The 26,604-nt window shown below is 46.5% G+C and overlaps 1 protein-coding gene across 6 annotated transcripts in view; it reads right to left on the bottom strand.

Moving 5' to 3' along the window:
* Positions 1 to 26,604, bottom strand: part of PXYLP1 (2-phosphoxylose phosphatase 1) — a 63,210-nt gene that overhangs the window by 3,932 nt on the left and 32,674 nt on the right. For 5 of the 6 annotated variants that reach the window (XM_054552714.2, XM_002814109.5, XM_054552715.2 and 2 more), the window contains 3 exons: positions 12,146 to 12,304; positions 11,145 to 11,271; positions 3,254 to 3,393 (listed from right to left, as the gene is read on the bottom strand). In XM_054552714.2, coding sequence (XP_054408689.1) covers positions 3,254 to 3,393; positions 11,145 to 11,271; positions 12,146 to 12,304 — 426 coding nt within the window. Of the gene's footprint in view, positions 1 to 3,253; positions 3,394 to 11,144; positions 11,272 to 12,145; positions 12,305 to 16,044; positions 17,133 to 26,604 lie in introns of those variants that run through there. The other variant, XM_024244301.3, reaches the window with a different exon arrangement.

The following is a 26,604-nucleotide window of genomic DNA, read 5'->3' as shown; positions in this document are numbered from 1 at the left end:
TATGCTCTTAGACCCTTAGATTTTCATGCCGAAATACTAAGTTCTAGCTATTTAGGGCTTCTTATACTTGCCAAACATAGCCTGCATCTTCATGGCTTTGTTCATACCGTTCCCCTTTCTCTCCCTAGAGAAATCCTCCCAGGGCCTGGCTCCAACACTACCTTCTTTGTAGTGCTTTCCTTCTTCTTCTCCCTGGTCAAGTTAATAATTCCTTCCTCTTCCCATATGCTGCTGGACCATGACAACATCAGCTGCATTTATTGGGAGCCTCTCATATGCCGGCCCTGCACTAGGCACTCTACACATGCTACCTCATCAAATTCACCACCAGCTACCAGGGAGACAGGCTCCTCCCCATGCTACAGGTCTGTCTGACTCCAAGGCCTGTGTTTACTCTCTAAGGCCCTGCAGTATCTGGCATTACAGGAAGTTGTCTCCACGCGCATTGTGTGCTGCAGCTGCAACCTTCTTTAGGACAGGCAGGAGGGTCCTATTCATCTTGCTACCCTCTCACACTCAGCAGCTGCCAAAGCAGCTTCAACAGGGTAGGCACTCATGAGCAACCTTACCTTACATAGTTACTGTAGGGTGCCATAAGTGCACCAGGGACAAAAGACGATTATAACAGCCATGCATTTTTCATGATATTTAAAATAGAAATAAAAGTGACCATTAAAAGAGAATGAGGAAACAGGAGCAGATAGTATTACAAAAATGATTTCTAGAGTAACACTAATTTAGAAACGATGATGATGATAGATGAATTGAGAAGAAAGACCTGAATGAATGATTAGGTATGTGAGGGCCAACCCCCCAGCCTCTTCTCAGGTAGCAGCTCCTGGATCCAGAGACTGGCGCCCTCACCTCCTGTTCTCTGCACAGTCACCCTGACCTGTTAGCCAGGGCTGATGGATGCTAACCCCTAGGACCTCAAGGATTCTCCCTCTCTCAAGAATTTGGATTTGCAAGTTCATCTGTGTGTGTGGCTGGGACTGTAATTTTGTTGACAGACACAGCAAAAAATTACAGAGAGGCAGGGACAAGACAGCTTTTTTATTCCTGGTTCCAGTCTCTAGAGGTCTGGTCACACTCTTGATCTTGGAGTCTGTGAGTCATTCCTGAATTCTTATAATAAATTTCCCTTTTTCGCTTGAGGTGTTTTCTGTTATTTTTAACCAGAGAATCTAAGCAGCAGTTCTCAGCAAGAGTGCTACTGCCTTCAGAGAGGGCTTGGGGGTGGAGTTATCACAATAATATGGGGAAAGGCATTCCTGGCACCTAGTGGGTAGGGGCTGGGGGGCTAGATAGTCTCCAGAAGGGACACGTGTCTGTGTCCCACACAACTTTTGAATGCAGCATGAGACATTCCATCATGTGCAAAACATATTTGAATACTTTAGCCTGTAGAATCTAATTCTGTTTTTTTTGTGTCTAGAACACAAAACCATTTTTGTATAATATTAATGTTCACTGAATTTGCCAGAAATACAATATAAACTAAGGAACATCTATACTTTGTTTTGATCAGAATTTCAGAAAAACCATGTCCTGACATGTGGTATTAGAGTCACCAATACAGCATCCATCAATCATCTGCATTTGTAGTTGTCAGAGTCACATTTAGGTACAATCATTTGAAGATTTCATTCTATTTTCTAGTGTAGCTGTTCTTAAGCATTTATACAGAGACACATATAATTAGGTAATAAATTAGTTTCTTTTTGTTTGTTATAGCTGGGGACCCTGGTATAACTTTTAAATAATTAACTGCATAGAAAGATTACATTCATTCATTCATTCATTCATTCATTCATTGAGACAGGGCCTCACTCTGTCACTCAGGCTGGAGTGCCGTGGCATGATCATGGTTCACTGCAGCCTTGACCTCCTGGGCTCAAGTGGTCCTCCCGCCTCAGCCACCTGAGTAGCTGGGACTACAGGCACATGCCACCATACTTGGCTAATTTTAAAAAATTGTTTGTAGAGATGGGGTTCCACTATGTTGCTCAGACTGCTATCGAACCCTCGGGCTCAAACGATTATCTTGCCTCAGGCTCCCAAAGTGCTGGGATTACAGGCATGAGGCACCATGCCTGGCTGGTTGTATTATATTTAAATTTCACTTCATGATAGTTGAGGGAGATTGCAAAATAGTTAATTGTGTAATCAAAGGGGGTGTTGGATCTGCTAGGATGAAAACCCTAGTTCTAAAGTAATGCATGTGGAACTAATTGCCAAAGGCTTTTGACACAACTCCTTATCCACGGCTAGTCCTCCAGAGGCTTCAGCTTGCTCCACTCTGTCATCCAATATCATTCCCCCAATAATAATGGCAAAACCTAAGAGGGCTGACTATAGGACAGAGACCTTCCCTCCATCCCTGCTGAGGTCCTAAGATGCTGATGCAAGATGAAAACAGAACATGGCCAATGGGTCTTCCCAATTCACCCATAAAGGCTGGTGACCAAGCAAAGGTCCTCTGAGGTTCCAGACTGAAGAATCAGAAAACTGAAACCTCTTGAAGGACCACCTCTTCCTCTATTCCCAGCAAAGGTGACTCCACAGTTAACTCACCAACCTATCCTGATGGTGAACTGACTGCACATGGTCTGACTAGGACTGCGGAGGGAAAGCTGTGCTTCTGTGAGAACTCAGCTCAGCCAAACAAACTCCACACACAGTAGAAATGTGCCATGCATTTTCCTCCCTGAGATCTTGTACATGAAAACCTATTAGAAGTTTTGTTAGAAATATCTGAGAACATGAGATTAGTTAAAGAAATGATCAATTGCCCATCCAGAGTGAAAGAACATGGAGCTAGCACAAATGATGTAGTGGATAAACAGTTATTCATAGGGAAATATTACCAAAATGTGTTGTTGAGTGGAAAAGTGGGTTATGAAATAGTGTGTTTAGTAAGATGTGTGTGTCTGCATAAGCACAGGAAGAAGGGTTCCTCTTAAGGGTCTATTTCTGTGGTGGAATTACGGTTGCTTAAACTTTTTCTTCTTTTTACTTGTCTTTCCTAATTTATCTTCATGAACACGTATTGTTTTTGTAAGAAGAAAGGTTCTATTTAGTTTTGAGAACTCTGATGTTTATTTAGAGGCCCTGGTGACCGAGCTCCTTGCAGAGCCAGTCCTTGCTTACCCACTCTGAGCTGCACAGCACCCTGCCCAGGAGAACTGCTCGGAAGGTATGCAAGCAGAAGAGCGCGTGGGGGAACCCCTGAGCACATGGGGGTCACACATACCTGTCTGTGTGAGCTCTCCCATCTCACACAGTGGGTGATTTGGGTAAAGAGGCAAGGAGTTCAAGGGGCTTTCGAAAGACGCTCCGGATCCTTTTGACATGTGACTAACGAAAGCTTCCAGTTTTGGGTGATACGGTTTCCTAGAGAGATGATAGAGACAGTTAGAGGTCAGAATGCTCCACAACAGTCCCAACAGTTTCCAGCTTCAGTGAGCCAGATCCCACGTGTGTCGCAGCCTTTTGCACCCACTGTAACAGGTACCGGCTCAATCACTTTTCAGTTCCAATTTCATTATTTCTCGACCACTGACACTGACACATGAAATCCCCTCTGTGAGGTTGGCCAGAGTTTCTAACCTCTGCTGAACTCAGTACTGTGGGATTCAGCTTTGCCGTCTATCTTCCGGCTCCCCAACCTGCACCGCCTTCCGGGCTCACTCTTCGGGAGTCCGCCAACACCCACCCAGCAGGTACGCCTAGGCTGGGCGTCGTCCCACTCTCTCCATTCCCTGCCCCTGCACAAGCTGTCTGTTCCCCATGTCTTGCAGATTCTTTCTCCTGGTGCTTCTCCATCCCCTTCTCCTTCATCCTCACAGCTAGTACCTAGGTTCTGGCCTCAGGCAGCTTTTGTCTGGCTGGCAATGGGCTCTTTATTGGTCTTCTTGCTGATTAAGCATGCCCCTCTAATAATCTTGCCTTCTCCACCGCCAGAAGGATTGATTTAAAAGGTAACTCTGACCAGTCACTGCCCTTCCCTATCACCACCTTCTGGAAGGGGCCACACACAGCCTGTCACTCTATTCTGGCCTCGCCCTGGTACTCACCGGCCCTCTCTACCCTAATACTGTGCTCTGGCCACACCAAGCCAAAGGCCTTCTTTCCTCCAACACACAACGTACCTCATTCTCCAACACTTCCACCACTTTCCGCAAGCCATCCCTTCCTCCTAGAAAATCTACCCTAATCTTTACCAAGGTCACCCATAATCCTTAATTTTTCTGACCTCTGAAAAATCTCCCTTTAGGAAAATTGTTAACTGAATAAGATAACCAGGATCTCTATACCTCTTTACAATCCACTCCACGTTTTGGACATATAACCTCTCATTTAATATAGGGTAATGATAAATGTCAAAAAAAGTTTATATATGAGATCTGAGAGCATCTATATTTCTGCCACAAAGTATATGTGGTAAATCTTTCTAGTCACTAATATACAATTACCCTGAATAATGAAATGACCTATGAATATAAACATCTTTTCTTTGAATAATAAAGTAGCCTATGAATGTATATACATTTTCCAGCTGAAGAGAAGTGGACAGATAGAGTAGTTCATGCCTAAACTCTATAAGAATCAGCATGAAAAGAAGCAAAGATAAACTGTTCTAATGGCAAACCCCTGCTGTCTGAAGGCCCAATTAACTTTGAAAGTGCTTTAAAAATGGCTGCCAAAATGGGTTTATTATCTATCAACAACATAAAGCTAAAAAAAAAAATCCATCTTTTAAAAATATGTTTTTAAATTAGAGAATACTAATCCAGACATGTAGTAAAGTCTAATAAATCACCCTGGATGGTTAAAGGGAGTTATGCCTTTCCACAAAAACAGGGTACGTTATTTTGCCTGAGGCTAAAGCACATAAATGTTTGCAAACTGGGAAATACAATGTCCAGAGTGACAATGAGACTGCCAAAAGTAATCCACATAAACAAAGGCTATCCATCAACAGGAGTCAAATGTTCTGCACCAGGCCATTATTTCAGGTTGGAGGTTTTTTGAGGATCTAAGAAAGCTTTGCTGCCAATTTTAGAAATGGAATTTCACGACTGGAAGTGTTTGCTGAGGTGACCCAGGTTTTCAGGGCATCTGACTGCTTAATGATATCTAACTGCATTCATTCCAATGTTTTTTATTTTTATTTTTGTTGTTGTTGTTGTGTTGTTTGTTTTTGGCATGCAAAGATGAAGATTTGTGGAAGAAAAACTTCATTTAAAGAATAGCTAACAGGCTGGGCATGGTGGCTTATGCCTGCAATCCCAGCATTTTGGGAGGCCGAGGTGGGAGGATTGCTTGAAGCCAGGAGTTTGAGACTGGCCAACATAGTGAGACCATGTCTCTATAAAAAATACAAAAACTAGCCAGGCATGGTGGCGCAGGCCTATAGTCTCAGCCACTCAGGAGGCTAAAGCAGGAGGATCACATGAGTCCAGGAGGTCGAGGCTGCAGTGAGGTGACACCAGCCTAGGTGACAAAGAGATACCCTGTCTCAAAAAAAAAAAAAAAAAAAAAGAAAAAGAAAAAAAACATTTGACAACAAATGGCTGTAACTTTTTAGTGGAAAGCAGACCAGGTAACTCGAGTCCTGGACCTGGATCTGACTACCCAGGCCCTGTCTGCCTGGTCCACTGCTCCATCCCTGGAGCCCAGAGGGTGCTTAGCACACAGCAGATGTTCTAAAAATATATGTGAGTGAATTCAACTGTGAAGTGTCCCATCCTTGGATGTTTCATGAAAATAGCAAGCCTTCCATAATCTGTAGAAATGAATACGATAAGTTCCCATACAGTTTGTTAAAATATTCAGATTTTGATGAAAATACAGTCGGCCCTCCATCTCTTCAGATTCTGCATTGGAAGATTCAACTGTGGATCCAAAAATACTTGGAAAAAACCCAATAAGAAATAACAATACAACAATAAAAATAATACAAATAACAACTATTTACATAGCATTTACATTGTATTTGGCATTATAAGTAATCTAGAGATGATGTAAAGTACATGGGAGAATGTGTGCAGGTTCTATGTAAATACAACACCATTTTACATAGGGACTTGAGCATCTCAGATTCTGGTATCCAAGGAGGATCCTGGAACCAATCCTCTATGGATGACTGTATTAAAACTAAAGGCTACTGCAGATGAGACTAGTGTACTAGTTGTACACTAAAATCCATTCTCTTCTTAAGAACTTGGTTAGATCCTATTTCTGAGGTCCTGAAATGAGGTAAAGCCGCATTCGCCAATAGAACGGAAAGATGTATGCCACTTCTGGGTTTAGGCTTTCTTATCATGTGTATGCCCGCTTCACATTCTCTTCCTTCCTTCCAGCCATTATTTAGGCATGGCAGCAACCAGGGTTCAACCATGTAGCCATCCCCAGGGGATGGTAGAAGCAACAACCTGGAAGAAACCTGGGGCCCTGAATGACCAGGTGGAGCTGACTAGCACGATCTGGAACACACATATCAGACCGTGACATGAGGAAGAGCTAAACTTCCTTGTTACTTAAGGTAATCCATTCATGAGTCCCTGTGCTACAAAATAAACTTATCAAATAGGTGTACCCTGACTAATGCAGACATGATTATATCCATGAAAATAAACTTTTCTTTAGGAAAAACTCATATTATTGTGGGCTCATTGAAAATCTGCTTTCATAATGAAAACTGAAATAATCAAAAGTGTTACTATCATAAGCCTTCAAGTCATTCACTTTGGAGTCCTTATCTTCACTTTTATATGCATTATTCACATCTATTAATGCCACAAAGTTTGAGGCTGAACCCCAAGGCTAATCTACACACCTATGAGAACATTTATTGTTTATTTAAAATCTCAGCAATGACTGAGTTCTGCACAGAATGTTAAGGCAAGCAGAGGAGGCAGACGACCAGTGACACTGTTACCAGAAAACACAATCCAAAAGAGCATACATAGCTGGAAACTGGAATCACACTAGATTTTTAAAATTCATGCCAATTAAAGAATTTATCATCTCACATATTAATAACATGAGATTATGAAAAGATAAGCCCAATGTACTTTTCTTTGTTTTTAGCTTTCTGGACCTTTTGGTCTTACTTGATGTGATGCATTGCCCTGCTTTCCTTAGCTCTCATAACATTGCTCTCCTGACTTTTCCCTGTTTGCAACATCCCTGGCCCCTCTTGAAATCCTTTTTCTCTCTGAGTACCACATGCTGGTGTTTCCCAGGACTCTGATTTTGGCCCATCCCTCACTCCTCAGGTTCTGTCTGTAATATAAGCCCACAGCTTCAAATGCCATCAACATGCTGAAGATTCTCAACTAAACCTCTCTCTCCCAGCAAGCCAGTGCCCCTGAGCTGCAAAATTATATAGACTAGGCCAGGCAGGGTGGCTCACACCTGTAATCCCAGCACTTTGGAAGGCTGAGGCGGGCTGATCATGAGGTCAAGAGATCAAGACCATCCTGGCCAACATGGTGAAACCCCGTCTCTACTAAAAAAAAAAAAAAAAAAAAAAAAATTAGCTGGGCATGGTGGCGCGTGCCTGTAGTCCCAGCTACTCAGGAGGCTGAGGCAGGAGAATCGCTTGAACCTGGGAGGCAGAGGTTGCAGCAAGCCAAGATCACGCCATTGCACTCCAGCCTAGTGACAGAGTGAGACTCTGTCTCAAAAAAAAAAAAAAAAAAAAAAAATTATACAGCCTATTACTGACTAGAAACTGTCTCTTGAATGTTTCATGATAACTCAAATGTAGCACCAATGCCTGTACTAACTTCCCCCCATACCTCCCTTCTGTGTTCTCTAATTCCAGGGAGGGGTACCACCACCAGCCAGACACCCAGTCAGAAACCTGGGCCTCATCGGGCCTGCCTTTCATACCCCTGTCCAACCTGCCACCAAGTCCTATTGATCCCACCTTGTAACCTTCTCTAAGACCCACTCACTCTCTCCATCTCTGCTGCCACTTTCTGAGTTTCAGCTGCCATCATTTATTCATTCAACAAACATTTAATCACACCCCACCACTCATATGTCAGTCACTGTCCTAGGCACTTGGGAGGCAGCAGCAGTGAACAAAAACAAATAAAAATCTCTGCCTTCAGGGAGGTTATATTCTAGCCTGGGGAAGCAGACAATACACAATGAACAGTGTGTGTATGTGTGTTTGTCTGGGTTAGAAAGTAACAGATGCTGTGGCAAAGAGAAGAGCAGGCTAAGGGGGTTGTGGGAGACGAGGGTGGAAGGAGGAGCACCTTGTCATTTTAACTGGAGTGTTTTGAGTAGGTTTTATTGAGAAGGTGACATTTGAGCAAAGACTTAAAGGAGGTAAGAGGACTGGCCATAAAGCTTTCTGTGGGAAGAGCCTTCTAGAGACAGAAACCAGTCTGTGCAAAGGCCCTGAGGCAGCATACAGTGCCCGAATGTGGAAGGAAGAGCTAGAAGCATTGTGGCTGAAGCACAGTAAGCGAGCACGAGGAGAGCAGAGGGCAAGGTCAGGCGGGTAAGGGGTGGAGGAAGGGCACTCAGGCCTTGTGGGGCATTTTAAGGATGTGGATTCTGATTCTGAGTGAAGTCCCTCCTCTGGATCACTACCCTAATAATAACACCACTAGCTGCCACCAGCTTCCAATCCATCTTCCACACTATGGCTGTCAGAGACCTTCATCTTTTCATCCCTTTCACTGCCCGGCTCTCTCGCTGCCTTCACGCCTGGACACACTCCCTTGTATTCAAAGCCTCAGATAACCTAGTTCCCACCCAGTTTTCCACTCCATGCTTAAGCCTGTGAAACTAACTTTGAGGGCCCCAGTGTGCCAAGCTGTCCACCACCTCACACTGCATGGGTTGGTCTCACCGCCCAAGGGGCCATTCAGCACCAGCTTCTGCCTGACTTGCTCCTGCACACCTTTCTGGTCCCTTTCTCTGTGTGGCCTTCCCTGATCTGCCACCCCGTGTCCCCTCCCTGCCCCAGGTTGGGTCAGGCTGCCCGTCTTCTGGCTCATGCCCCCAAATATGTCACCCAAACTACTTCCATTTCTACTTCTTGCTCTTCTTCCATTTCTTCCTCTTCTTTCTCTAATGCTGCCACCACTGCTGCCACCTGTGCCAGCCACTATTCACTGAGGGCTGCTGTGTCCTGGGCACCGGACCTGTCTCTGTAAAGGTGCTGAGCTCCCTGAGGGCAGGGGCAGCCCCAAGGAGCGGCCTTTCTTCTTCGACTCCTCAGAAGCCCACTCCCTTCGTCACTGCTCCAGCCCAGCCATACCCTGGTCTTATTGTGGCTCACACCTGCCCAGTTCTTTCAGCCTCGGGCCCCCTGCACTTGCTGCTTACTCCATCGGGAACGCTCTGTGCCCGGACCATCACAGGGCTGGCCCCTTCACTTCATGTAGGTGCCTGGTCGTGTACTACCTTCTGGTACCTGGCACATGATAGAAGCATAAAACTAAAATTTGTGCAATAAATGCTTATCAAAGTGGATGTTTTCTCTTCCTTGGATGTAGAGAAGCATATTTAATTCATATTTATGAATGCAAAAAAGCATTTACTAAATATGGCATATAAATAACTAATAACCTTAATGCTTGCTAAACGTAATACTATGAGGGTTAAAATAGCGCCTTCCTTATAAAGCACATGGCATTCACAAAGGGGCAGCTTCTACTACAAAGGCTTTGAGAGTCACAGGGTGTGTCATCGTGGATGGAAACCCTGGGGCAACAAACTTGTGGACCGCCAGCTAGTGCTTGGTTCAGCTCACTGCACCCTGCCTGCTGACCCCAGTATTCCGTTTCACTAGACTAGAATAATGGGCATGCTCCAGGGCACACCACCTTTTAGGAGGTCACAACATTAGTAATTTTTAAAGCTGAAGTAGCACCTGGGAAGACAGAAGGTATTGCTCGTGACCCAGATCCCACAGTCCTGGGGGAGTCAGCAGCCTAGAGAGGGTCCCCTTCACCGGGGTTCCTGCTCACTCTTACTCTTAAGTACCTGTTTATAATAATGAGTCAACTATTACTGTTTTTAAAGATTAAATTAATTAAATGATATTAAGTAACTATGCATACTCCACCCTCTTTATACAAAGGATTTAAAGTGGCTTCTAAAAATACAGAATGTTCAATAAAATAAAACTAGGCAAAGGAAAATAAAGGCAGAGGCAGCCAGGCCAACTGGTCCCTAGGAACTGAACCTCTCAAATGGGAGTGCCAAAAATGGCCCCATTAGAAGGTCCTGGCATCACTGTGACAAGGGCCCTGCAAGAAGAGCTGCAAAGTGTCACTTTTAAAGAACAGCCCTGGCTGTAGTGAGGTAATCCACAGCTCCACCAGGCTCGCCCTCCCGGGGCAGGCTGGCACCCCAGAAGCATTCCATCAAAATAACGACTTTCCCACCGAGCACTTCCTTCATCTCCTGACCTCATTCAGTAAACTCTGCTAGAATGTTATGTGCCTCCAGACACATTTGCTGAGGTCTAGCTCAACATTTTATTGCTAACTATGCCTCTAATTTTAGGGCCATGCCATTTCCATACAATTTCCACTCTCTGTTCAATTATTTTTCATCCTAAGGGCTTTCAACCAAGAACAGGCTGCCTCTACTCCAGTGAAAAATTAGAAGGGTGAAATAATTCTTATATTTATATGGCTCTGCAATTGCCAACGCGCATCTGTCTGTGTCATCTCACTTACTCCTTGCCCCAACTTTGCATGGGGAGCCTTGTGATCCCCGTTTCAGAGGTAGGAGGCTGAGGCTCAGAGGACACTAAGGGGCTTGCCCGCTGCTCTGAATGGAGCAGGTGAGCTGGGGCGGAGGACTCTTAACTCAGTGCTCACTGTACTGTGTCCCCACTGTTTATTAAAGTGAAAAACATCAGGGTGGAAGGGTGAGCCTCAGACTGGCCTGGGCTCAGTATATCTGCTGCGTTGCTTCAGACAGCTGTCCCCGCCTCTGTGGGCCTCCGTCTTTTCAACTGTATAATGGCACTCACATGTAGGACTGCTCTGAGCTCAGGCTCCTACAAACAGTATGGTTCACCAAGTGTAGGTCCTGTCATTCTCTATCCTACAGGATATAACAGATACTTGAAAATGACTTTTAGAAAAAGTGCAATTTACCTGTTAGCCACCAGAGTGCAGTCAATTTCTGGTCGCTTTGTTTTGGGAATGACATACAGTGGGTACCTGTCTCCGTGGCGAATGAACACATGCACTGAGACCAGCTTAAAATGATGCGGGGCATGACCTGCGCGAGAGAAGCACATTGTCTGGTTATCACTCAATAGGTGTCAATCCTTTTAGAAGGGGGCCAAGGGGATGACCTGGCCACGTTCGTGCTGGGAATCTGAGTGGGAGGCAGCAGGGGCCACCGTGGGGTTGCAGAGCCACAGTGAAGGGGCCCTGGCTGCCGTTCTGGATGGGGGCCACTGAATAGTCTTACAAGGCGGGACAGAGGAACGTGAGTAGGCTGATTATGTCCCAGACCTCCTGGAAACAACGGGAGGCCGGTGAAATGCGGGCATGACTACTAATGTGGCCTCACTCACATGCACAGACCAGGGGGAGAGCCACAGAAATACGAGAAACAATGATTTCTGCTTTAAATCTTTCATGAGACAAGAGAAGGCATAAAGAGATCAATAAGGATTCGACACTATGCTCTGATACACTTTTAGAAAAGCAAAACTTGTAGAAATTGCCTCACTTCTATGGCAAGACGCCAGCAGGACATCCCGTGGACAACCTAAGTCTCAAGAGGCTACCCTGAAAAGCAGAGTGTCTCAATGTGCTGCACTAGTGCCTGCCAAGGCCACCTTTCTACCTTGCTGCTGCCTCACTAAAGATCATGATGATGGCAAACATTTGTGGTGGGCTGATCGTGAGCCACGTGGTATGTTCAGAGCAGTTACTGAAACCTCTCCAGTCCCAGGCATAAGTCCTGCGAGTTACTCCCATTTTATAGAGGAGAATGCAAGGACCCAGGAACTCATTCAAGGGCACAGCCTGGTGGCAACTGCGGGACTTGGGTGCTGGCCATCTTGCTCCTTACTGCTGTGCAATGCTGCTGGAATAACTAGTCCCCAAAGGGGTGTCTGTCCTGGTGGCACAGTCAGGCCTACCTTCCATGCTGCGCTCGGCCACGCTGGGGATGTTGCAGTACAAAAGAGCTTCATAAATGGGGTCTGTCACAGGGGGCTCCGTCACAGGGTCGGGCATGATTCTCTTTCGACTCTTGCTACTCACTCCATTCTTAGCTGTTGACACCGGGATCAGGTGGACTGAAACGAAGCAAGGCAGGTTGTGACGCACAGTTCCTGGGGTGCCAGGCCAGCTGCACGGCCCAGTGCAAAGTGGATTTCACTTTGACGAGCTATTCTTACACTGAGAATCAGGGTGCACTTCAGTGGAGCAGAAGTCAGCTTCCCATTCGAGAAGGGCTTCCATTCGAGAAGGGCTTCTGAGCCCCACTGTGTCCTGCCCCTTCCTAACTGCCACTACCCTCTCCTTACCATCTACTCAACACTAGGGGGGCCTCCCAAGCAAAGGGGCCTCACTCAGGGCAGTTGGAGGAAGAACTCACGCACTAACTTCTTAGGACCTGATTACCTCTTCCTAATGCCCTTTAATTCCAGTAACAACAACAAGGAGGAAAACCATCATTCCTCATTGAAGACCTGCTAGGTGCCAGATGTGGGTGTCTGACATATCCCATTTATCATCATCTGCTTTATGTTTTGTGGGCCTTCAGAGTCGCTCATTTAACCCATGAGAGCACTTTATAGAAGAAAGCCGAGGACCAAGTCATGTGTGGTGGGTGAAAGCCTGTCTCACGCTTACTTCTTGACTTCAGGCCAGCTTCCCTGCCACTGTCTTCAGGGTGGCATGTGTGGGTCCTGCAATCTGTGTGCTTGTCCATCTACCACCCTCATTCCATTAGTGAGCTGACCCTTCACCATCACGTGTGGTCAGGCTGGACTGTCAATCACAGTGTCCCCACCCCCTGGCAGGGGTGGACATGTGACCAGAGTCAATAAGTGTAGTAATGGGGCAACTGGACTCCTTTTCCTCAAGACGGGTGATATATAGACTCTAGAAGAGGTGCTCTTTTTCTTTTGTATGCTAATCTGTAAGAATGGAAATGTGGGGCTGCCCAGCCATCTATCCCTCATGAACAGCTTCTGTCTCAGTGGTCCCTAATCTCTCCATGCCTAGGGAATGTCTTTGTAGCATCATAGATCCTCTAGAACTCTTAACACAGTAATAGTTATACTTTCAGCATCCGCCCTTTGAGGGAAACACATGAAAATAAGTGTGCTCATAGATCTTTTTAACTTCTAAAAGATTTATTAATCACCATAATATCTACACATGCACACGAACAATAGCTAAAACAGGGACCAACCACCAGCCTAAATCAATGTAAATTCCCTAATTACTTCTACAAATTCTTCTACATAAATATTTAAAACTTCCCTTTGGCAAACAGATGCCATAAACAAAGATAAAAGGCAACACACTGAGAGAAAAATATTTGCAACTAACCTAACAGACAAATGATTAATATCCAAAGTCCATAAGAGCCCCTACACCTGAAAAATCATTAAAGGATATGAACAGGCTAATCGCAGAAAAATAAATACCAATGGCCAATAAACACATGAAGAGATGCTTAAGTTTATTCATAATTAGATATAGATAAAACAACAATGGGATACTGTTTTTCATAATTAAGTTTATTCATAATTAAAGAAATATAAATCAAACAGTGGACTATATTAATAATTTTTCTTCATCAAACTGGAAAATCATGTTTTAATGATAACACTCAATATTGGGAAGGGTGTGAGAAACTTGACGCTTCCAAACATCATGGGGAGGGTGGAAACTGGCACCTTTCAGGAGTGTTTGGCAGTAGCTATCAAAATGGTATATGTGCACTACTCCCAATCTCGTTATTCTACGGCTTGGAATCCATTCTGTATCTATAAAGATAGCGATGCCCACGCACAAAAATATATGGCCAGAGAGATTCCCTGCAGTGCTGTTTGTAATAACAAAAAAAGGGAAATAACCTAAATATCCATCCCCAGCAGAACAGAATGTTATGTCCCCACTGTGGAATGTTCTATCCCAGTTAAAAAGAAGGGAAAAGAATCAAAGATAAATTAAGTGAAGTGAATACACCAAGTCACTGTATACTGATATAATCCTCTTTGTGTAAAGAAAAAAAACAAACCATAAATGCATAAATATACAGGGATTTGTTTATTACGTAAATGCAAAGAAAAAATGTCTAGAAGGTTACCCATCATAACACAGCACTGGTTTTCTTCTGGGAAAGGATGGAATGGGGTGTCAAAAAGTATTTTTACTTGTTTCGTATATTCGCACACACATATACGTACAGTGATGAGTTGCATAACAATGGGGATGCACTGAGAAATGGCCCTTAGGCAATTTTGTCATAGTGTAAACATCATAGGGTGCACTTACACAAACCTAGATGGTAGAGCTTTCTACACACCTAGGCTATTTGGTCAGCCTGCCGCTCCTAGGCTACAAACCTGAACTGCATGTTACCGCACTGAATGTTGTAAGCAGTTGTAACACAATGGTAAGTACTTGTGTATCTAAACATAACTCGACTTAGAAAGAATACAGTAAAAATACGGTATTATAATATGGCACCACTGTCATATATGTGTTCTGTCGTTGATGGAAGTCATTATGTGGTACATGACTGCATATATATTTATAGTAAGCACATATTAATGTATTCTATATGTATAGAAATATATATTTCTGTATTTCTATGCTGTCTAGGTATGCATTTTTTTTTTTTTTTACAATGAACATATTTCCCTTCATTACTTGTGTTACCAAAACAACAATCACAGAGATACAGAACTGGTGATTCACCCACCCAACATTAGCCCTTTGGTTGCTCCTAGGGCCACTTTCTTTCCAGTAGTTGGAAGGTGCTAGGATGGCTAACACAGCCTAGGTGTTCAGAGGGAATTCACTACAGGGGGATTAGCACAAGAGCATGGAAATACAGAAAAGTGCTAAGGCAGTCTCTTAGTGACCTGGCCCTTCTGGCTGGCTCAGTCCTTGATTCTGCTCTTTTGTGAAATCTACCAAGTCCTGGCCCTTTGGCCATGCCTGTGGGCACACTCCCTTGGAGTCTGGGCCAGGGAGAGAAGCAGCTAAGGAGACAGGATAATATGAGTGACATAGAAATGGAGGGGCACAGGTGAGGACAGTGGGTGTCCTAGAGTGCCCACAGTTTGCTAGTTCATCTGTAAGCACCCGGGGTGAGGCCTATTGTGGCTGCCATTTGGGAACCATGGTGGCTGGGTACAAATGACCTACCCATGACCCAAGGAAGCAGTGGTTTGAAAACCACAGATAAAGATCAGAATGAGACCTTCTGTCCAGAAAGATTTTATCTGCTGCTTCCTCTGGTATCTGGGCCTGTCAACCTTGTCTACTAGTTCAGAGTGTGAGATCACCCTGTACTATTTGTGCCTCCCTGAGTCACCAGGACATAGCACCAGTTCACAAGGGGCCTTCCCAATACCAAGCATCCAAAACAGGTCCTGACGCATAGAAGCTGTGAGGAGAAGTCTTCCCAGCTCCATCTTGACCCCAATCCCAACTTGGTTCTCACTGTTCTGAGCTGCTCTGAGCTGCCCCACCCCACAGGATGTTTCTCACCTATGCTCCACTGTTTGCTGGCAACTCTACTCTCACCTTCTGCTCCCGAAATCTGGCCAACACTGTAACTGATCCTAGGGTCACTTCCTGCAGGAAGCCCGCCCTGAATCCCCAGTTCCCACATCCTCTTCTATGAGCCTACCCAGTTCCTGCTGCCGTCATGGCTCACAGCATAGTATATGTAAGCAGGGGTATCCCAGTTTGTCACCCTGCCATCCCAAACATCCAGAGGGCTGGGAGTGTGCCTCTTTCACATTTATATCCCCCACTGACTGACAGAGGATAGGTCTTCCAAAAATACCTGCTGAAATGGGCCAGATGCTGTGCTCCATGCTTTTGATGAAATATCTCATTGACTCCTCATGTGGAGCACTGAGGGTTGCTGAACCAGTCTGGGTGAGGGGCATCCAAACAGGCTTCCCAGAGGAGACACCTAGCTGGGCCTGAAAGGCTGATGAAGCTGGCTGTGTGGAGGGGAAGAGGAGAGGAGCAGAGGGGAGGCCGTGAAACACAGCCAAACATGGCAGATGAGGGTCAGCAAGCTGGCTCAGGATACGCCTTAGGTCCCGTAAGGCCTGGTCAGGTTGGCCTCACCAGGGTCGATGTGCAGGCCAGGCTCCAGGAGGAAGGCTGGGAAGGGGCCTGGAGGAGCAGACCCCAGGCTGCAGGCTGCCTCTGCCCTGGTGCTGTGCTACTCACCACATCAGCTCTTGAGGCTTGCCCTGATCATCTAGATAAAGGGAGCTGAGGGACAGACCCAGGGGCTGCGGGCAGACACTGCTCCAGGACACTGCTCCTCCCAGCAGGCTTTGCCCAGGCCCCCCATGCCTCTTGCTGTCCTGTGGGACAATTAGAAACTCTGGTGACCTCAGGCAGATGACAGCAGCTCAGATGTCACAGGGCAAGAGAAAGAGGCTGTGGTGGCATCAGAAGGAATAGTGGGCAGATAAATAGATGGAAGGATAACGAGTTTCATTATGTAGTTGGGAAAACCCATGAATCTAAATGAGTGCCCTGGGGCCACTGTGCCAACAGGACCAACATGAATAACAGGATACCAGATATCTTTTACTGATGATTAACTCTGTACCAACGGGCATGCAATTTCTCTGTGGTGTGATTACCAAGTAGGAGGGCAAATTTCCATAAGCTACCTTTGGAAATAAGCCTCTCTTTTATGGCGGCGTTCTCTGCTCATCTCATCTACGATCACTTTCATCCTGTCCACACATCTATAACCCACATGTGTAAAGATGACAACAAGGTCTCAATTTCAAAGAAATGGCACAGAACATGACCTCTAAAGCATCTCCTTTGGACCCTCCCTCTCAGAAGCAACCAACAAATTTCTTAGAATCATGAGTGAAACAACCAGATGCTATCCCATGCAGGCTCCCTCCCCACCACCCTTCCCCACCCCATCTCCCAAATGCACAGTGGATGACTCTGTATGTATTACTAGTAAACATTCCCATAGTTATAGCTAGGATGCAAGCCAAACTGATCCTCTCTCTGCTTTTCCCAGCTTTGGATCTCAACCTAGGAAGAGTAACCATCAGCCAGACAGTAGACCTTAGGCAGAGGCAGGTCAAGGGAGTTACCTAAGGTCCTGCAGCCTGTAAGCCCGGGCCTGCTCACCCACTAAGCTCAGTATTTATGCATTTGTCCATCTGGCCATCCAACATGTATGGAGCACATGCTGGGGATTCTTCAGAGAATAAAACGGACAAGGTCTCTAGCCTCATGGGGTTTATAATCCAGTTGCGGGGGACAGTCAGACATTAAATAAGAAAAGGTGGGGAGAAAGCACGTGGACCATAAAGAGAAAATAGCCTTCTTAGGCATGGGGCCCCCTATACTCACTGGTTGCTGGTTGGGGGGGGTGCAGGTATGGAAATGATGCAGTGAAGACATGGATATAAAGGAAATATTGGGAAGTTACCGATGTGATGGTTAATACTGGGTGTCAACTTGATTGGGTTGAAGAACACAAAGTATTGCTCCTTGGTGTGTCTGTGAGTGTGTTGCCAAAGGAGATTAACATTTGAGTCAGTGGGCTGGGAAAGGCAGACCCCCCCCTTAATCTGGGTGGGCACCATCTAATCAGCTGCCAATGCAGCTGGAATATAAGCAGGCAGAAAAATATGAATAGAGAGGCTGGCCTAGCCTCCCAATCTACATCTTTCTCCCGTGCTGGATGCGTCCTGCCCTTGAACATCGGATCCAAGTTCTTCAGTTTTGGAACTCAGACTGGCTCTCCTTGCTCCCCAGCCTGCAGACAGCCTATTGTGGGACCTTGTGATCGTGTGAGTTAATACTTAATAAACTCCTCTTTATAAATATATATATATATATATATATATATACACACACACATTCCATTAGTTCTGTCCCTATAGAGAGCCCAGGAGTGGTCAATAACAGCTTTAAGCAAAACACGACCTAATCAACTAGACTTGGGTTAGTAGCGAACACTAGAAACTTTTCTAGAGAGACATGTTTCATCTAATGATGATTTGCTCATTTTAATTTTTGTTTATTCCATTGATTGTCCCCATGGAATAGAAAAAAAGGAGGGAAAAGGCCAGGGTCAGAGTCAGATCATAACAGCACAGGCTGCTAGGCCACAAACCCCTGCCTGGCCTTTGAACCTCAGGGCACCTTAGTTATCCCTGAAACTCAACAACCATAGGGGCAGCAGATAAAGTTATAGCCGAGCATCTGCTGCCAGCTCATCATCTGGGAGTTACTTTGACTTGCACAAGGACACACCAGTTTCTTTCCCCTAGGGTGTCAAGCCAACCTCCCTGATATCCAGGTCACCTCCCTATACCAAGGCCCTGGGATAGGGCCAAGGACAGAAATCTACCTGCATACACAGCCTTCTTCTTGCCTTAGGAAACTGTTGTATGCAAGCTCCTTGCAGGTGCCTTGAAACTGACTTTAATGGAGCACAACGAAGGGCCCCATCCCTGGGTCAGCTCATCTTTCCCCACTTCCTTCTGTGGCGACAGACCCATCCTCCTTTGGGAGCAGCTCCTCCTCGTGCCAACCCCATGGCCCAGTGGGGGCTGTCACGCTGCTCCTCCAGGACCATGTCTCTGCCTTGGTAACTAGCCCAGGGATGGGGACCTGACTCTAGGCAGCTGTGCCAATAAAGGACCTTTCCAGGAAAGACAGGCTGTCCCATGTGGAAGACACTTCTGCAGTGGAAGTCAGATGGCTTCTAAACCCCTCCCTCCTGCCATCCCCATGCTTGTGTGATTTGGCTGCCAGCCTTCTTCTGATTACACAGACACCTGGCAGATTACAGTTGGGTATCAGGGACCCAGAGTTTCCCGGGAAATGTGAGCATGATGAGGCTAAAGTGTTGGCTCAGCTCTGTCTCCATTGCTCTGGGCTCAGCTGCCACACAAGTCACCCCACTGACTACACCAGCAAAGAACCTCTTGGGGTCAAGGTCCAGCTCCACTATCTGTTTACCTTCCTAGCTCCAGGGTCTGCCTTGCCCTTTTTGGGACTTCAACACTGGGCTAGTCACTTCCTTAGGGGACTACAGTCACTTTTTCCTTGGAACTCCACTGACATCTGTCCTCAGTTGCCCCTGCTACCATGGTTCTGAATGCAGGGAGGTAGCCCGGGGCTGGGGGCTGCAAATGAGCTATAGTATTACAAAGATGTGAGTTCACATCCTGGCTCTGTTACCTCCTAGCTGTGTGACCTGGGGCAAGTATCCCTGCCTCTCTGTGCCTCATTTCCTTCATCTGTCAAATGAAGGTGATGACACCTACAGATTAGGGTGGTAATGATGATGATGAGATACCACCTGTGAATGGATTCTGGTAAGGAATCAAGAAATACTATTTTCAATGTTTAAAAAGTGAGTGGGATATGGTGGTGCACGCCTAGAGTTCCAGCTACTCGGGGGACTGAGGCAGGAGGATCGCTTGAGCTCAGGAGTTCGGGGCTGCAGTGAGCCCTGATCACACTATTGCATTCCAGCCTGGGTGACAGAGTGAGACCCCATCTTCTAAATGAATGAATGAATGCTATTTTCTACATCCATCCCCTGGATGTGATTATTCCTGTTTCTCGCAGGCTCTTAAAAGGCGTTCCCTTCAACTTGGGATCTGGAAGGGATATCAAACCCCTGCGTCCACCCCTTCACAAAAGCACAACCAGCCAATCTCCCTTCTCCTCTCGGCCACTCCAATCTTAGCAGCTTTTCTGGCTCCCTTAAATACATTCAGCTTATCTGAGATAGCGCCTCCTCATAAGCTAAAACACCCCCCAGTCCTGCCACCTAATTTCTCCAATTTCCTCCCCCAAATAAACCAAAAGCCTCTTGAATTCTCTCTCCTTCACTGGTCTGCCAAGGAATAATGACGCACTCTGTCAGTTCCCACAATTCCCTTAGTGCTCCTCGACACACTAAATTATCTTGAATGCCCACCCTGTCTCTAACCTGTACCGAATTTTAAAAGTGCATTGTAAGTGTCAAATGAAAACCAGAACCACAATGAAGAGCCCACAGTTGTTATCTGCCTCTCATCATCTGCTTTTAAAGGCTGGAGTGGGAATCATGTTATACAGGTGAAATGGGAAAAGTCAAGCCCATGTTTGTAGACTTTGAGACACTTGGTTTTACATAAATGAGATTGATCAAACAGTTGACTCTGCTTTTCCCATTTTGATCTACCCACTTTGAGCCACAATACACCAACCTTTCTTGTTTTCCTCATTCTTAATGTTGCCTCATGGTGAACCACATTAGGTAAGAATTTATTAAGTGCTTCTGATACGCCTGGTAGCATTCAGGGAGCCGGAGAACTCCAGCAGAGTTCAGGGCTGGGCACATCCTATCAGCCTGGAGCTCTGCTCCCTGGGCTATTTGCAAGCTCTATCTCCTCCCTCCCTGACCCTTTCCTCTGACTTTTGCCTCTGGGACCTAAGTCCACCCATTGCTTGGGCATGGGGGCTCCCCCTGTGGCCTGGGCTTGAGCCCCAGTTGCAGCCTCTCAGAGGAGTCGGGAAACCCCACACTCTTCTGGGAGCTGCTGGTAACTGGCCTTACCCTAACAGGGCCATTGGATTAGATGATGCCAACACCAGACTCCAAATCACCACACACTCAAGACAGAAACTAGAAATAAGAGATTTCCAGGACAGGCCTCCAAAAAGAACCATGAAAAGAACCTGTCTCCTTAACCTTTTTGGGTCATGAAGGTTATGACCCTCATCTTTGAGAATCTGATGAAAACGATTGATCCTCATCTCTGAAAGACGATGTGAACACAGTCTTGTGAATTTGACTTCTGGGGGTTTACAGGACCCCTGAAACCCCATGGGACAGCGCAGAAGTCCACGGGTTCAGGCTAAGAACCCAATGTACCTGGAAACAGGTTTTCAATTTCAACACTCAAGAAGAGATGAACACATTTTCTTTTTTCAAAATGAAAAGGCATCTTTAGGCTTCATAAAAAACATGAGTTCATCCTAAAATAGTGATTCAACACTAAAGTATAAAAAGAAAAGGAAAATCACCCATAAATCCTACCACCCAGAGAACCGCACAAGGAATATTTTAGTATTTGAGTATATATGTGCCCTGCCAGAGGCTAAACATGTGCTTCTGTCCCTGCTCCGGTGGGAATGGTGACGGATGGTCACTCAGGCCCGAGGACATTGCTCTCTCTCCCCAAGAGGAGCAAATAAGCTTCCTGTGTCTCAAAGGTCTGCAACCCACTGAGGCCACCAAACCAGCAACCTGTCCTTGAGGGTGGGTGGGTTGTCTGCCTTCTGTGTAAAGGCTCAAAAGACATAGCCAGACAGGCGAGGGGCTTTGAGGAGGCCACCTCAAGGAAAGAGAGAATGTGGCCCAAGGTGGGGCCTGTACTCTCAGGCATGTGGACATCCCACAAGAGCTGCCCCACCCTCTGGTAGATACCTAGGGCTGGTGTGGACGGGCAAACCCCTGGCCAGTGGAGTCCAGTCCCTCGGATGACACAGGGAAAAGAGAAAGGCAAAGAGAGGCAAGATGTGATGCTGAAGCTCCAGCCAGATAAATCCTAGAGGGGCCATGCATCCCAGCCACCTCCCCATTCTCTCCCACCTGAGCCCACCCCTGAGCTACGGCTCTGAGGCACAGAGTGCATCTGCAGTGTGTGTGACAGCCACACTGGCAGGAGGGCAGGATGGCAGTGAGGGTAGGATGGTGAGGCAGTCCCAGAGCTCCCTCCCAGGTGCCCGCCCTACTTCACCCTTGTGTACAGGATTCAGATTCTGCCTTCATAGTCTCTTTTAGATCAGCCTCTTCTTTCCCTCTCGTGAGGTGGGGCTGCTAGTACATGACAGGGCTCTGCCTCTGATCAGCACTCACTTCATTTCAAGATGGGCTTCCTCCTTTTAATGTCATCAGCATGGGGCCGAAGCCCTGTTGCCAAGACAACAGGGAGTGAGCGGGGTCTGTGCTGGGTGGCTTGGATCAGCGGGCGCACACTCTGCCTATCAGACTCCAGCTGGCCTTGCGCTCTCCCTGCAGTGGGTACAGCCACATAAATCCTGTGGCTTCCTATTCTGTTCATCTCTTCAGTGGATCTTGGAGATCTCCAGGCACTCTCCTGAATTCACTGAATACTTCTACTAATGCTTTCTATTTTTACTAACTAGCCATGATAGTATTTGCTCTTGCTGACCTAAGAGACACACACACACACACTCTCTCTCTCTCTCTCTCTCTCTCCCCCACCCACCCCCATATAAAGGTACCATTTTTAAATTTAATATATTATGCACAACCTTCCAAGTCAATAGAGACAGGTCTATGTGATCATGAGGTAATGGGATATTTACTGTCGTACACGTTGGTTGCCTTCTCCTCTGTTTCCTATTACAAATGATGCTGCAGTAAACATCTTTAACAGATATCTCTATCCCCTCATCTAATTATTGACGAGAACTTCTTTAAGATAAGGAACTAAGAAGAAAAAAGGGAAGAAGGGAGAAAGGGAGGGAGGGAAGGAGGGAGAGAGGGAGAGAGGGAGGGAGACAGAGAGGGACAGAGGGAGGGAGGGAGACAGAGAGGGAGGGAGGGAGGGAGGTCATTATCTAGCTCCACCCTGAAAGAAAACTAGAAATGACCCACAGACATGTGTCCATTCTCAGCTTGCAGAAGAACCTGCTACATGACACTCTCACCTTCCCACTCCAACGCATCTACAACATGAGCTTAAGAAATTGTGACAATAGCTTATTTGTCAGATTTAATTTTGTCACTCATCTATGGTGTTTTTTTTTTTTCACCTGCAGATATTTAACTCTATGTGGCAACTGGACATACAGCATTCTGAGGAAAAGCAAAATTAAAATTCCCAGAAATCAAACAGAAAGTAAAATCTTAAGAAAAGGACCAAAATTAATAAAAAATTTAAAATGAATTTTAAATTCATTAAAGAATTTAAAACTTTGGTCGCAACGAAGAGATGGCGATATGACAGAACTCTTAGGTTAACAATGTAAACCTTCACTTTCAATTTCTCATACTTTTTGTCTCCAGCTGAACAAAATAAAAGCCCAGGAGGAAGCGCATTGGGGCTTTTAGAATAGAAGACGCAGTACGTTAGACCCTGGGCATTCTAAGGGCTTGCATCCCCAAACCTTTTCCATGAAGCATACTGAGATCTTCACGCATCCCCAGATTCAAACATACCACTCCGTGCTTTTCTCCACTGAACGTACACAGGACAAAGAACAAGGGACGACCACCTCCCCTGGCTGTGTGGCAGGACGTGGCTTCCTCAGCAGCTGAGCAGCTCACTTCCCGCTACTTTCATCCAGATGTGTGCCTCAGCAGAATCACTATCACCATATACTACAGATCTCAGGGGTCCCTGCAAAGAGTCAAAACCACAAATGCTAATGGCCATCTACAAGAGTGAGCAGGACTGAGGACACGAGGGTCTGAACCACCGAGGAAGGTGTCAGAGCACCCTGGCACCTGTCAGGGCTCCTTGCTTGCCTACTCAGAGGCAGTTCTATGTTAATGTACACACTGTTCTATCAAGCATTGTTAATTTCTTTCTTAGCGGATATCAGACTGAAAGCAGCACGGAAAAAGGGAGGGGATATAGGGGATCGGGGCCACAGGAAACATGATAGCTCTGCAGGTAGGAGAGTTTCCAGGGAAACTATCGAAAACACATGCACGCTCTTTCCCTCTCTCCCCCCACCGCTGTCTCTCCCTCTCTCCCCCTGCCATCTCTCCCTCTCTCCCCACCGGCTGTCTCTCCCCTTCTCCCCCTCATCTCTCCCTCTCTGCCCCCATCTCTCCCTCTCTCCCTCTATCTCTTCCTCTCTCACACACACAGAGCTGGCTGAGTGGGGCCTCCTCAGCTCCCCACCTGAGAACTTCTAAGCAGGTTGCCCCCTTGGCTTCTAGACCACTCCTGTCCACAGTCCACCCCCTGGCTGCTGCTGTTCTGTCTCCTTCGTGGCCCCTTGTCCTCTATCTGCCCAGATTTTCTTTTGGCTCTCTCTTCCATCTGCATCACAGGGCACAAATTCAGAAGCTGACAGGGACTAGGCAGGTGGGCGCTGTGGCGACCAAGACAGCACTCCCCCCACCACGGAGGCAGCCCCAATTCAGCTGCCCGGCTCCTGCCAGCGGTCCCTGTAATGCACTGTGGGCCTCAGGTTGCTGCAGAGTCTGGTTTTTCAAAGAGGAGCTGGAAGTTTACACGAAATTGCCTAGTTTTAAAACTTTGGTAAATAAATGTAACAATCTAAAAACAGGGGTTGGGCCAAACAAAACAAGTTCACAGGCTGTTGGTCTGGAGCAGCTTCCACCGCTCCAAGGAGCCCTGGTCCTCTGGAAACCAGGGCTTCACCAGCAGGGAATACAAAGTCCCCAGACGGTGGCTTCTGACAGGGTCTCTCATAGGCCTCAGACCCTCAGGTCCACTCTTAGGCAGGACACTGCATCCACTGGGCCCGTTGGCTACCTCCAATGATGTCCGTGCCTTCAATGACTCCTCCCAGCCTGGTCTCCTTCCTGCTCTGCCCCAGATTGTCCTGCTGCCTAGGACCTGTCCCATTTCCCTTCTTGCTCTGAGCACTTTCCCTGGGCCTCTCCCTTCAGACCCAGGGAGCCACCAGCCCTGCATGGTTGACTTCCCAGTCTGTGTTCTGAGAATTTACTTCCACCTATGGCAGACTTATCCCAGATGGAGATGAGACATTTACGTGAATGAATGCATGCATGAATGAAATGTCTACTGAACTCCCCGAGCCAGACTCCTGGGTGCCATGGTAGAGTCCCCCCGACCCCATCATCCTAGCCCCACAACACCACCCAATTAGCTAGAGTTCCACAGAACCACCATGACGCCTCTTGGCTTTGCTTCTTCCTTTCAGGGTCAATACCTTCATTGGGGCCACCCTCAGCTTGCTACTAGATGAGCAAAACAGCCTCTAAGGTGCCTCCCAGCATCACCCTTTCACCAGCCTCTGGATTGGCAGTTCTTAGATTTTGTGTGCATTAGACTCACCCAGGGAGTTTGTTAAAGATGCAGATTTCTGGGTTCCGCTACCGATTCCGTAAGGAAGGGCACAAAATGTGTTTTTTTTTTTTTTTTTTGGTTTTGGAACATGCATTTTGACAAGCTTCCCAGGTTATTCTGATGAAGGTGCTTTGGAAAACACTGTGCTGGACTGCAGTCTTTCCAAGACACAAATCTGACAGTGTCTTCCTCGCTTCAGTGGCTCCTCACAGCCTCAGGAATAGTGTAGTGATAGCAGGTAGGTCCCAGACTTCGTTCCAACTTCACATCTACCTACAGGTGACTCACCCAGGCCTGCTCTCTCTCACTCTGCCTTTGCACATTTGGCCAGGAGCACCTGTACTCAGCTGCCTCCTTGACCACTCCTGCTTTCTTTAAAGGATGAACTCAGATGCCACCTCTTTTAGGGAGTCTTCCCCAACTCCAAGCTGGACTGGGTTCCTGTACTCTAGTCTCTCATACTACCCTTCCATAAACAATCTCTAATTCATTTGTTTAACAAACACATATGTAGTGATTACCATGTGCCAGGTACTGTTCCGGGTGTTTTATAAATATTAGTTTGCTGAATCCTTTGCCAACCCTATGAAATACAAACTATCATTGTCCCCATTTTACAGATGGGGAAACAAAGGCACAGAGAGTGTAAAGAAGTTGCCTGAGGTCACATAGCTGGTAAGTGGCAGGACAAGGATTTGATCCAGGCAGTCTGACTCCAGAGCCCACATTCTTTCCGACCCCACTGTGCTGCTGCCTCTTACCTGTCCCAGCACACAGCACCTGGTATTCCAGGGTGTAGGCTTGTGATTCTTCTCCACTGGACAAAGAGTTCCCTGGGGCCCATGAGGGATTAAACTCTCAGCCCGGGGCCTAATACACAGTGGAAACTAAAGAACATTTGCTAAAGAACAAAGTTTCACATACTCATGGCACTGGATCAATGAGAAAACATAAAATTCATAAAACCTCAGAGTTTAAAGAGACTTTAAATGGGATCAGACTCAATGACCTATCCAATACTTTACTCTTCAAAGAGCAGCCCTCCAGAGTTTGCAGACTCCAGTGACGGAGAACACACCATCCATTCCACCTCTGCATGGCACTGACTTTTAGGAAGTTCTACCATATGCTTAACTGAAATGGGTCTCCATGTTCACCTCCTCTTGCAGAAAGGGCCCTTCAGATACTGACGACAACCCTCACTCTCATTTTTGCAGGTTAGCCCTCCTCTTTTCCTCTTTTCCTCTTTTCCCACTCGGAATCTGAATCTCCAGTTCACCGTCAGCATTCCCTTCGACTCTGCT

This window comes from Pongo abelii, chromosome 2 (genome assembly GCF_028885655.2).
Source record: "Pongo abelii isolate AG06213 chromosome 2, NHGRI_mPonAbe1-v2.0_pri, whole genome shotgun sequence".
NCBI lineage: Eukaryota > Metazoa > Chordata > Mammalia > Primates > Hominidae > Pongo > Pongo abelii.
Note: the sequence above shows the minus strand (reverse complement) of the source record. Positions and strands in the feature narration are given on the sequence as shown.